Source organism: Ranitomeya imitator, chromosome 5 (assembly GCF_032444005.1).
Source record: "Ranitomeya imitator isolate aRanImi1 chromosome 5, aRanImi1.pri, whole genome shotgun sequence".
NCBI lineage: Eukaryota > Metazoa > Chordata > Amphibia > Anura > Dendrobatidae > Ranitomeya > Ranitomeya imitator.
The window spans coordinates 353,552,730-353,565,954 of record NC_091286.1 but is presented as its reverse complement, the minus strand read 5'-3'; the positions used below and the strand labels follow the sequence as shown (position 1 = coordinate 353,565,954).

The following is a 13,225-nucleotide window of genomic DNA, read 5'->3' as shown; positions in this document are numbered from 1 at the left end:
TGGCACACAAGCCCAAAGGCCAATATTAATCTCCCACTGATTGATTTATTGATTTTTTCAGGTAGAATTTAGAACCCAAATAAAGCAAAAAAAAAAAAAATGGGCTTTCTATGGCCCACTGAGTGAGTGATGATGCACACAGGAGTCAGGAGTGGCACACAAGCCCTGAGGCCAATATTTTTCTCCCACTGATTGATGTAGTGATTTTTTCAGGTAGATTTTAAAACCAAAATCAAGCAAAAAAATAAATAGGCTTTCTATGGCCCACTGACTGAGAGATGGCACACACAGGAGTCAAGAGTGGAACACAAGCCCTGAGGCCAATATTTTTCTCCCACTGATTGATGTAGTGATTTTTTCAGGTAGATTTTATAACCCAAATCAAGCAAAAAAATAAATAGGCTTTCTATGGCCCACTGAGTGAGAGATGGCACACACAGGGATGGCACTCTAGCAGAAATGTCAATCTTAATCTCCCACAAAAAAAAAAAAAAAAAAAACAGGGAGTGTCCTTCAATTACTATCTCCCTGCAGTAATCTCAGCCAGGTATGGCAGGCAGCAATAAGGAGTGGACTGATGCACAAATTAAATAAAAAGTGTGTACAAACAAAAAAGATAGCTGTGCAGAAAGGAAGGAACAAGAGGATTTGTGCTTTGAAAAAAGCAGTTGGTTTGCACAGCGGCGTACACACAGCAATGCAGCTATCAGGGAGCCTTCTAGGGCAGCCCAATGAGCTACAGCGCTGAGGGGAAAAAAAAAAAATGTAGCTTCCACTGTCCTTGCACACCGAAGGTGGTGTTGGGCAGTGGAAATCGCTACATCACAAGCGGTTTGGTGGTTAATGGACCCTGCCTAACGCTATCCCTGCTTCTGACGAAGCGGCAGCAACCTCTCCCTAAGCTCAGATCAGCAGCAGTAACATGGCGGTCGGCGGGAACGCCCCTTTATAGCCCCTGTGACGCCGCAGACAGCAAGCCAATCACTGCAATGCCCTTCTCTAAGATGGTGGGGACCAGGACCTATGTCATCACGCTGCCCACACTCTGCGTTTACCTTCATTGGCTGAGAAATGGCGCTTTTCGCGTCATTGAAACGTGACTTTGGCGCGAAAGTCGCGTACCGCATGGCCGACCCCGCACAGGGGTCGGATCGGGTTTCATGAAACCCGACTTTGCCAAAAGTCGGCGACTTTTGAAAATGAACGACCCGTTTCGCTCAACCCTAATGAGGAGTTCTGCTGTTCTGGCACCTCAGGGGCTCTCCTAGTAGATCATGGCAATCAAACCATAATAGTAAAATCTGCACTAGAATAAGGTGATTCTTCCCTTCTGAGCTTTGCACTGTGCCTGAAAAGTATTTCCTATTTATATGTAGGGCATTGGCGCACTTAGGAGAAATTTTTCAACGGGTCAATTTTTTCCTGTTAGTCCTTAAAAAAATTAAAAACTTGAGACTAAAAGAACATTTTATTGGTAAAAAATGTAATTATTCTTTCTTCACCGCCCAATAGTATAAAATTCTGTGGGGCACATGTGGTGTCATTATGATCACTGGACTCCTAGATTAATTCATTGGGGAGTGTATTTTGTAAAATGTGCTAATATATGGGGGTTCTAGCACCTCAGGTGCTCTGCCAATGTGACATGGCACCCTTCGACCATTTTAGCAAAATCTGAACTTCAATATGGCGCTTCTTTCGTTCTGATCTTCGCACTGTGCCTCAACAGTAGTTTTCAACCACATATGAAGTATCGGGGTATTCAGGAGAAATTTCCCAATGAATTTTGGTGTCCATTTTCTTCTGCTTACCTTATGAAAATGAAAAAAATTGGGTCTAAAATTGAGTCTAAAACAACAGTTTTGTAGGATTTTTTTTTTCATTTTCACAGATAAACCTAAAATTCTGTGAAGCACCTGGGGGTTCATCGTGCTTACAACTCATCTATATAAATTTTCTGAGAGGTCTAGTTTCCAAGATGGGGTAAATTGTGGGGCTTGTCTACTGTTTAGGCACACCAGGGTCTCTCCAAACACGACATGACATCAGCACACAACTCCATCAAAGTCTGCATTCCAAAACTTCACTCCTTCCTTTCTGAGCCCTGCCATGCGCACAAACAGTAATTTTCTTCCACATATGGAGTATCAGCGTACTCAGGAGAAATTGCAAAACTATTTGTTATTGTGTAATTTCTCCCGTTACCCTTGTGAAAATAAAAAAAAATGGGGCTAAAATACAGTTTTTGGGGGAAAAATTTGATTTTATTATGCTCACAGCTCAACTTCTGTGAAGCACCTGGTGGTTCAAGGGGCTCACCACACATCTAGATACATTCCTTGAGGGGTCTATTTTCCAAAATGTGGTCACTTGTTGGGGGTTTCTCCTGTTTAGGCACATCAGGGGTTTTCCAAACGGTTTATGGTGTACACTAATCTTTCCAGCATATTTTGCTTTCAAAAAGTCAAGTTGCATTCCTTCTCTTCTGAGCTCTGCCATGCTCCCAAGCAGTAGTTCCCCCCCCCCACATATGGAGTATTGGCATACTCAGAAGAAATTGCAAAACTATTTTTGGGGTCCATTTTCTCTTGTTCCCTTTCTGAAAATAAAAAAAATTGGGATAGAGGAACATTTTTGGGGAAAAATGTGATTTTTTTTTTTATTTTCATGGCGCAACGTTAGAAATTTCTGTGAAGCACCTGGGGTTACTCACCACACATCTAGATACGTTCCTTGAGGGGTTTAGTTTCCAAAATGGGTCACTTATCTCACAAATCTCAAAATCAGTGATATCCGTTGAAGCATTCCAGAATTATTAAATCATAATTTGAAACTGGTCAGAATTGTAAAATTTCGCCTCGTCATGAACGTGTAAACAGTCTTGGGGGTACAGGGGTTAATGTCCCTTTTTATGCACTGTGGTCTCTTCAGACCCGATAGCATAATAAAAGTAAGATGTAAAAAAATAGTTAATTCATTATATTCACCTCACTTATGATCTCAGCAGTCCCTCCACTACTAACCGCCACCATATGATCGCTTGCTTCATTTAGTGCAAACCTTTTCCTTGGTCCTTGGTCCCATGGTGTTCAGTGAATACACTTGTATTCACTTTGAATTACTTTTTTTTTACCATATTATAACTCCACAACACATACAGGGTGGGCCATTTATATGGATACATCTAAATAAAATGGGAATGGTTGGTGATATAAATTTCCTGTTTGTGGCACATTCTTATATGGGAGGGGGAAACCGTTCAAGATGGGTGATGACCATGGTGGCCATTTTGAGTCTGCGAAGAAAAACAATGGTGTGCTTGGTTTTAACGTAACATTATTCTTTCATGAGTTATTTACAAGTTTATGACCACTTATAAAATGTGTTCAAAGTGCTGCCCATTGTGTTGGATTGTCAATGCAACCCTCTTCTCCCACTCTTGACACACTAATAGCAACACCACAGAAGAAATGCTATCACAGGCTTCCAGTATCCGTTGTTTCAGATGCTGCACATCTCGTATTTTCACGGCATAGACAATTGCCTTCAGATGACACCAAAGATAAAAGTCTAAGGGGGTCAGATTGGGAGGCCTTGGTGGCCATTCAACTGACCAATGACGACCAAACCACTTTCCAGGAAACTGTTCATGTAGGAATGCTCGGACCTGACACCCATAATGTGGTGGTGCACCATCTTGCTGAAAAAACTCAGGGAACGTGACATCTTCAGAGTATTTTCAGCCACTGATGTTTCTTCATTAGTGAACGTTTTCTTGCTTCCACATTTTGGCAAATCCAACACTGAACCTGTTTCACTAAACTTGGCAAGCAGTTTGCTAGCTGTAGCAAGGGAGATGGGTGGTCTCGTAGGGTGTCTTGCATTGAAATCTGCTGTAATGACTCGGGTACTGCTTTCATCAGACATCAACACAATTTCTATCCGCTCCTCACGTGTTAACCTCTGCGACATGTCAATGGCTGTAAACAAAGAGAAACTTGTAAATAACTCATGAAAGAATAAAGTTACGTTAAAACCAAGCAGACCATTGTTTTTCTTTTGAAATTCTCAATAAGTTTGATGTGCCACATGACCCTCTTCCCATTGAAAAAAATAAAGTTGGATCCAAAATGGCCTCCATGGTCACCACCCATCTTGAAAAGTTTTCCCCCTCCTATATACTAATGTGCCACAAACAGGACGTTGATGTCACCAACCATTCCCATTTTATTTAGGTGTATCCATATAAATGGCCCACCCTGTATAATGCAAGGAGCCCAGAAATGTCTGTCTGCTACTGAGGACCAACCTAGAATTCATTCCTGATATCAAATCAAACTTGGGAAATGTAGTCAAGTGGAGTCTTGACTGTTGACAACAAAAATGTATTGTTTCCCTTTTTTTCTCCAATAGTTCATTGATATTAAGTTAATATTATTATATATTATTATAAAAATGTATAATAATAATAATATTATGTGTAAGTTTGTGGGGGGTTTTAAGTGAAAAGTTTTGAGAAATTGTCCCACTATAAAAGGTATGATTCTACTATTTAATGAGATCCACATTATTACTTTTCTAAAGGCAGATTTTTTTGCCCTTTCTCAAATCTCCTATTTCTTCTTTTCTTGATCTTATGCTGTTATGTTATGTACATCCAGACTTAAAAACAATCAATGGTTTAACCCCTTTCTGACCTCGGACGGGATAGTACGTCCGAGGTCAGATCCCCTGCTTTGACGCAGGGCTCCGCAGTGAGCCCGCATCAAAGCCGAGACATGTCAGCTGTTTTGAACAGCTGACATGTGCCCGCAATAGGCGCAAGCAGAATCGCCATCTGCCCACGCCTATTAACTAGTTAAATGCCGCTGTCAAACGCAGACAGCGGCATTTAACTACCGCTTCCGGCCGGGCGGCTGGAAATGACGTCATCGCCGACCCCGTCACATGATCGGGGGTCGGCGATGCTTCAGAATTGCAACCATAGAGGTCCTTGAGACCTCTATGGTTACTGATCGCCGGCAGCTATGAGCGCCACCCTGTGGTCGGCGCTCACAGCACACCTGATTTTCAGCTACATAGCAGCGAGCAGCAGATCGCTGCTATGTAGCAGAGGCGATCGTGCTGTGCCTGCTTCTAGCCTGCCATGGAGGCTATTGAAGCATGGCAAAAGTAAAAAAAAAAGTTAAAAGAAATGTGAAAAAAATAAAAAAAATATAAAAGTTTAAATCACCCCCCTTTTGCCCCAATCAAAATAAATCAATAAAAAAAATCAAATCTACGCATATTTGGGATCGCCGCGCTCAGAATCGCCCGATCTATCAACTAAAAAAAAGCATTAACCTGATTGCTAAACAGTGTAGCGAGAAAAAAATTCGAAACGCCAGAATTACGTTTTTTTGGTCGCCGCGACATTGCATTAAAATGCAAAAACGGGCGATTAAAAGAACGTATCTGCACCAAAATGCTATCATTAAAAACGTCATCTCGGCACGCAAAAAATAAGCCCTCAACCGACCCCAGATCATGAAAAATGGAGATGCTACGGGTATTGGAAAATGGCGCATTTTTTTTTTTTTTTTTTTTCGCAAAGTTTGGAATTTTTTTTCACCACTTAGGTAAAAAATAACCTAGTCATGTTAGGTGTCTATGAACTCATACTGACCTGGAGAATCATAATGGCAGCTCAGTTTTAGCATTTAGTGAACCTAGCAAAAAAGCCAAACAAAAAACAAGTGTGGGATTGCACTTTTTTTGCAATTTTACCGCACTTGGAATTTTTTTCCCGTTTTCTAGTACACGACATGCTAAAACCAGTGATGTCGTTCAAAAGTACAACTCGTCCCGCAAAAAATAAGCCCTCACATGGCCAAATTGACGGAAAAATAAAAAAGTTATGGCTCTGGGAAGGAGAGGAGTGAAAAACAAAAAATACCAAGGTCATGAAGGGGTTAATAAGACTACTCTGAAAATAAATATCTGCATTTTCTCATCCTTTGATTTATTTAAAGGGCCACTGTCACCCCCCTGCAGCCGTTATAAACTAAAAGAGCCACCTTGTGCAGCAGTAATGCCGCATTCTAACAAGGTTGCTCTTTTAGTTTTGTGTTCAGGTATTACTAAAATAAAGCGCTTTGAAACTTTGCAAAAATACCTGTCTTTGTCCACGGAGGCGGGTCCTCAATCCCCAGTTTGAAGGGTATTCTGCCGTCACTCACATCTTCAGGGGCTTTCGGCGCCGCCCCCTCCGCGCTGTTTTCTCTTCAAATCCGCCGCCGGCGCTGTGTAAATGTTTGTGGGGCAGGCGCAGTAAGCTCTGGCGGTCTGACGTCCCAGCCAGGCTTGCAGACTGCGCCTGTGCGGGCAGTGCGCCCACCCACCTCGGGAATCCCTGCCCCGCACTGTGTTATGCATTGTGCACAGTGCGGGGCTAGGATTCCTGGGCATGCGCACTGCGCTTCTCAGCCTGTCACCCAGGTCCCCTGCCCCCCGCCTTACAGCATCTTTATACTGTAATCAGCTGATCATGCCTCCTCCTTCTCCCACTAGCAGTCCGGGAAAGAACCAACATTGGCAACTTGCCTGCTAGCTGGTGTGTGTTTTTTCTAGGTGTATTCTTTAGGTGTATGGATATGTTACTAAATTGGTGGCGAAATTTACCCAGCGAGAATGAAAGTTACATACTGATGTGGACATAACTTATACCGCACTGTGGATGCATATTGGTTGCTGGGGGGCATTAGACCACACTGTAGAAGAATATATGGAGATATTGGGGAGCATTATGCTGCACATATGCCGTATATTCAGCTGCAGTGTGGTCTAATGCCCCCCAACAACCAATACGCATCCACAGTGCGGTATAAGTTATGTCCACATCAGTATGTAACTTTCATTCTCGCTGGGTAAATTTCGCCACCAATTTAGTAACATATCCATACACCTAAAGAATACACCTAGAAAAAACACACACCAGCTAGCAGGCAAGTTGCCAATGTTGGTTCTTTCCCGGACTGTTAGTGGGAGAAGGAGGAGGCATGATCAGCTGATTACAGTATAAAGATGCTGTAAGGCGGGGGGCAGGGGACCTGGGTGACAGGCTGAGAAGCGCAGTGCGCATGCCCAGGAATCCTAGTCCCGCACTGTGCACAATGCATAACACAGTGCGGGGCAGGGATTCCCGAGGTGGGTGGGCGCACTGCCCGCACAGGCGCAGTCTGCAAGCCTGGCTGGGACGTCAGACCGCCAGAGCTTACTGCGCCTGCCCCACAAAGATTTACACAGCGCCGGCGGCGGATTTGAAAAGAAAACAGCGCGGAGGGGGTGGCGCCGAAAGCCCCTGAAGATGTGAGTGACGGCAGAATACCCTTCAAACTGGGGATTGAGGACCCGCCTCCGTGGACAAAGACAGGTATTTTTGCAAAGTTTCAAAGCGCTTTATTTTAGTAATACCTGAACACAAAACTAAAAGAGCAACCTTGTTAGAATGCGGCATTACTGCTGCACAAGGTGGCTCTTTTAGTTTATAACGGCTGCAGGGGGGTGACAGTGGCCCTTTAAGGTAATTTATTGAAAAGGGGCTCAGATATTTATTTTAAACTGTCAAATTTGTGAGACCGTGAATCTTGTGGGTCCTATTGATAGGACTTACTTAGTTTTGAAAACCCATACGTATCTCTAGTTTACCCACATTAAATTTTCACAAAACATTTACAATGCCTAAATTATTAGCAGACTCATTAAGAGGTCTCGAAGATTCCATTTGCTTGGGCACCATGAGGGGCATTGGTCATTGTATATATTTACAGTATATACATATATTTATGTCTGTAATATTTGTTTTTTATTTTCTTTTTCAGTTTCAAATGCAGCAATTCAAAATGGATAGTCTGTACCAGCTGGGAAAGTGTCAAATGTTGCAGGGGTCATTAATAAATCTACTTTTTACAGAAATTAAGCATTGTGTGGATGATCTTCTTCAGCCAGAGGTTTGTTTGTCCTATTTTATTAGTTTTCAAAGCTATTTAGATATTATTGTCTACACTCTGTGCAGTTGAATCTTGAATTGAACTTTTTTAAAGAGTATCTTTCAATACATTTTTCTTTTATCTAATTATAGGCACTATCTATCATGTGTGGCAAATTTGTGTGGGTCAGTTTTGAGACCCCCACTGATTGCTCAAAAAGCAACTTTGCAATGCACTTGTGAGCAGGCAGACTTTCTATTGAACCCTTACACAGCTCTGTGCACATGGCTATGCAACAGTTCAGTGTTCCTGCTTACTGAGCAATCCCCCGCCGAACATCTTTTTGAGAAACTGGTGTGGGTCTCAGGATTCAAACCCCCCAAAAAACTGCTACATATATTAGGTAGAAACTTACATTGCTAAAAGAAAAGAATAGTCAATCTTTATCACTGCGTAAAAAAAACAGGTTATTTGAATCACTGTATAAAAAAGTGAAAACCTTGGAAAAATAAAAACATAAATGGTGCAACTGTAAGACCACAGGCATCCTGTGAACCTTCATTCACTGCAGTGATGTTTTGTCCATTATTAAGTTAGAAGAGGCAATTTGTATAACTTGTTTACCAGGATCATTGCACAGCTACTAAACCTCCTCACACTAGCATGCCAGGCCACAAGAAAAAATGTTATCCCCCCAGTCCCCTGTCAGAGGCCTTTTGTACAGAAAAATCTGATGCTTTGCACTGAGGAGGGGCAACACACCAAAATATGTGTCTGCAAATAGAGGTTGTGACTTGGCTTTTATCCTAAATCATGTGGCCAGGATTGTTAAAGGGTTTGGTAGGTGCCAAGGTTCGCCCACTGCACGGGGTAGATCCCAAGCCTTGCCTGCATCTGCGGTCTCCCATCCAGCTTTGGCCGTTGCGGGTGCTGCTGAGCATAGACGTCAGTCCCACCGTCTTGCTCAGGCTCGTGCTATTTGTCTGGTTACTGCTGGCTCTTCAGTAAAGCCTATGGTAACCAGTGGTAGGCAGCGATGAGCGAACGCTCTGGAGACTAAGCCCAGAAATCACCCTAATGAGGATGCTCGTGATGTGACGACGTCTCATTGTTGGTTGTTCGTCAGCTGCTCTGGTGATGTGGCAGCTCTGGATTGGGCTACGGGCAAGGTCCTGTCCGACTGGACTTGAGCTTACATATAAAAGGCTCTCAGAGGCGCACACCGGTGCGCTAGTATCCATCATTTTACATGTGTGTTTGTGACATTGCAACAATGTGGTCTATGTCGGCATGTGCTCAGGGTCGGCGGTAAGCCGTTAGTATTTCGTCACCTCCGGAGAGGAATAGGTTGAGTGTTTTTGCTGGCTGTGTGACCACTGTTTGCTATCTACCCTGTGTGCGGGTTTCGATCTCCTGTGAGGTTAACAGGAATCGTATCTAGCGTCATTTCTATTCCATTACTGTGTGCGACTGACAAAGCTCTATAGCGGAGCATCTTTTTCGATACTGTGTGTTAGTGACACAGCTCTATAGCAGAGCATCTATTCTGTCTCTGTGTGCAAGTGACTCAGCTTCGTATGCTGTTCACTGAGTGATGTGTAACTCAGTGCGAGTTAGCTATCACTGGCTGTGTTCCACCATTGTTCACATTAGCTGCAGTTTTACATCACTGCACAGTGGATCCCGGGTTGTGATTGCGCTTCTTTATTAAATTTATTTAGTGCAATTCGCCAACCATAACAGAGTTGATATTGACTTTTAGTGGCACTAGAGTTCAAGACCTCTTCCTCTCTAAAGAGGCAATTTGCATACGTTAGATCACATGACAGCCTTTTGAATCATTTGATGTGATATTATTATTATTTTTGTAATTATTATTATTATTTATTTTTAAAGCACCATTCATTCCAGGGTTATGGGTTACATCCATATAACATACATACAGTGGGGCAAAAAAGTATTTAGTCAGTCAGCAATAGTGCAAGTTCCACCACTTAAAAAGATGAGAGGCGTCTGTAATTTACATCATAGGTAGACCTCAACTATGGGAGACAAACTGAGAAAAAAAAATCCAGAAAATCACATTGTCTGTTTTTTTAACATTTTATTTGCATATTATGGTGGAAAATAAGTATTTGGTCAGAAACAAAATTTAATCTCAATACTTTGTAATATATCCTTTGTTGGCAATGACAGAGGTCAAACGTTTTCTGTAAGTCTTCACAAGGTTGCCACACACTGTTGTTGGTATGTTGGCCCATTCCTCCATGCAGATCTCCTCTAGAGCAGTGATGTTTTTGGCTTTTTGCTTGGCAACACGGACTTTCAACTCCCTCCAAAGGTTTTCTATAGGGTTGAGATCTGGAGACTGGCTAGGCCACTCCAGGACCTTGAAATGCTTCTTACGAAGCCACTCCTTCGTTGCCCTGGCGGTGTGCTTTGGATCATTGTCATGTTGAAAGACCCAGCCACGTTTCATCTTCAATGCCCTTGCTGATGGAAGGAGGTTTGCACTCAAAATCTCACGATACATGGCCCCATTCATTCTTTCATGTACCTGGATCAGTCATCCTGGCCCCTTTGCAGAGAAACAGCCCCAAAGCATGATGTTTCCACCACCATGCTTTACAGTAGGTATGGTGTTTGATGGATGCAACTCAGTATTCTTTTTCCTCCAAACACGACAAGTTGTGTTTCTACCAAACAGTTCCAGTTTGGTTTCATCAGACCATAGGACATTCTCCCAAAACTCCTCTGGATCATCCAAATGCTCTCTAGCAAACTTCAGACGGGCCTGGACATGTACTGGCTTAAGCAGTGGGACACGTCTGGCACTGCAGGATCTGAGTCCATGGTGGCGTAGTGTGTTACTTATGGTAGGCCTTGTTACATTGGTCCCAGCTCTCTGCAGTTCATTCACTAGGTCCCCCCGCATGGTTCTGGGATTTTTGCTCACCGTTCTTGTGATCATTCTGACCCCACGGGGTGGGATTTTGCGTGGAGCCCCAGATTGAGGGAGATTATCAGTGGTCTTGTATGTCTTCCATTTTCTAATTATTGCTCCCACTGTTGATTTCTTCACTCCAAGCTGGTTGGCTATTGCAGATTCAGTCTTCCCAGCCTGGTGCAGGGCTACAATTTTGTTTCTGGTGTCCTTTGACAGCTCTTTGGTCTTCACCATAGTGCAGTTTGGAGTCAGACTGTTTGAGGGTGTGCACAGGTGTCTTTTTATACTGATAACAAGTTTAAACAGGTGCCATTACTACAGATAATGAGTGGAGGAAAGAGGAGACTCTTAAAGAAGAAGTTACAGGTCTGTGAGAGCCAGAAATCTTGATTGTTTGTTTCTGACCAAATACTTATTTTCCACCATAATATGCAAATAAAATGTTAAAAAAACAGACAATGTGATTTTCTGGATTTTTTTTTCTCAGTTTGTCTCCCATAGTTGAGGTCTACCTATGATGTAAATTCCAGACGCCTCTCATCTTTTTAAGTGGTGGGACTTGCACTATTGCTGACAGACTAAATACTTTTTTGCCCCACTGTATACCATATATAAGATAAACAAACTAACAGACTGGTACAGGGTGAGAGAACCCTGCCCTCACGGGCTTACAATCTACATGGTAATGGAGAGGAGACAATTTTACTATGGATCCTACAACTTTGTAGTTAATAGGCAGACATCACATATATTGACGTGGAGTTCTGAAAGATGCTTTGTAAAAAAAAAAAACCGGCACATCCAGGAGAGAAATATATTAATTAAAATATTTGTCATCTTTAATAAGCATTTGTGCAGAGATACATATATGCTACAGACTAAGGCATATTAAAAAAACAAAGTGTAACATAGCAGCAGTCCATGCTAGAATACTCGATTATTTTCACCATCAACATGGGAAGTTTGGGGTTCATTTAGCACAAACTATATGTCCAAGGGTATTATCTAAACTCCCCTGAAACCCACAATCTTCAGCCCTTAAACTCTCTTAACAATCCTACAGCACATATTGTACAATCCTATCCCTATGTCGAGACAATAAGAAGATCTCTCTAATTGACCCTCAGGGCCCATTATACCCAATATCAGACAATCCCACCTTTTTACTGCTGTTATCTTCCAATCGATTTCTGGGTAGAAGTAAATATCACCCTCTTCACTTTGCTCATGTACTATCTAACGCATCTTTAATACCCCTCAACGAGATATTTCGGGACTGCTCTATCCCTCCAAGAGCCGACTATGACTATAGACAGTTGCAACATTTCTTTTCCCATGTTAGAAAAGATAGACGGCTCAATAGGGATCTTAGAAATTTTGAGAAACTATCCCTGTCGTCGTCTCCACCCTTGCACTCCATCTCATTGCTCTATAAACACCTAATAGCCCATACTACAACTGTCAGACCTTCCTATTGCGATGCATGGGAAAGAGAACTGGGCAAATCTATTGAAGGCTCACAATGGGCTAAATATTTTCAATTTGGTCACAAAATGTCAATTGCAACCAATGCTCAAGAGCCCTCCTTTAAGATCATCTCCAGATGGTATCGGGTTCCCATATCTAATATATAATTGCCTAGAATACTACTTCCTGCAATTTGTGCCAACTTCCGTGGCTTTGTCCGGAGCTAATGTCCGGAGCTAATGTCCGGAGCTAATGTCCGGAGATAATGTCCGGAGCTAATGTCCGGAGCTAATGTCCGGAGCTAATGTCCGGAGATAAGTGACGTCAACAGTGTCCAGTGTCTGATTGGTTGCCGCCTGCTGCGAGCGACCAATCAGAAACGTGCCGTACTGTGACACACTCCGCCCGCCATTTTGGTGTGATTTTTGAATTTTTACCTCACAGCAAGTTTCTACTGCGTGGAGGCGGGCCCAGTGACGTTGCTCTTCAAGCTCCTGCCGAATTTCGTCAAAAAAATGATAATACCATTTACCAAAACTATATATATTTAGTTGTGAAGTGGTTCAGTGACATTTTCACACCAATTTTGAACTTTTGTTTGGTGTTTTCTCCATATACTGCCTATTATTTTTGTTCTTTCTTACTATTATTTATTAATTGTATTATTCTTACATTTGAATAAATAAAGTATATATGGATTCTAGACTCCCGATTCTTTAGAATCGGGCTGCCATCTAGTCTAATATATAATTGCCTAGAATACTACTTCCTGCAATTTGTGCCAACTTCCGTGGCTTTGTCCGGAGCTAATGTCCGGAGCTAATGTCCGGAGCTAATGTCCGGA

At 42.5% G+C, this 13,225-nt stretch overlaps 1 protein-coding gene across 2 annotated transcripts in view; it reads left to right on the top strand.

The window, feature by feature from the left end:
• The window catches only part of MEI4 (meiotic double-stranded break formation protein 4), a 410,518-nt gene that overhangs the window by 284,226 nt on the left and 113,067 nt on the right, over positions 1-13,225 (top strand). For both annotated transcript variants that reach the window (XM_069726499.1, XM_069726498.1), the window contains one exon: positions 7,860-7,988. In XM_069726499.1, coding sequence (XP_069582600.1) covers positions 7,860-7,988 — 129 coding nt within the window. The remainder of the gene's footprint in view (positions 1-7,859; positions 7,989-13,225) is intronic.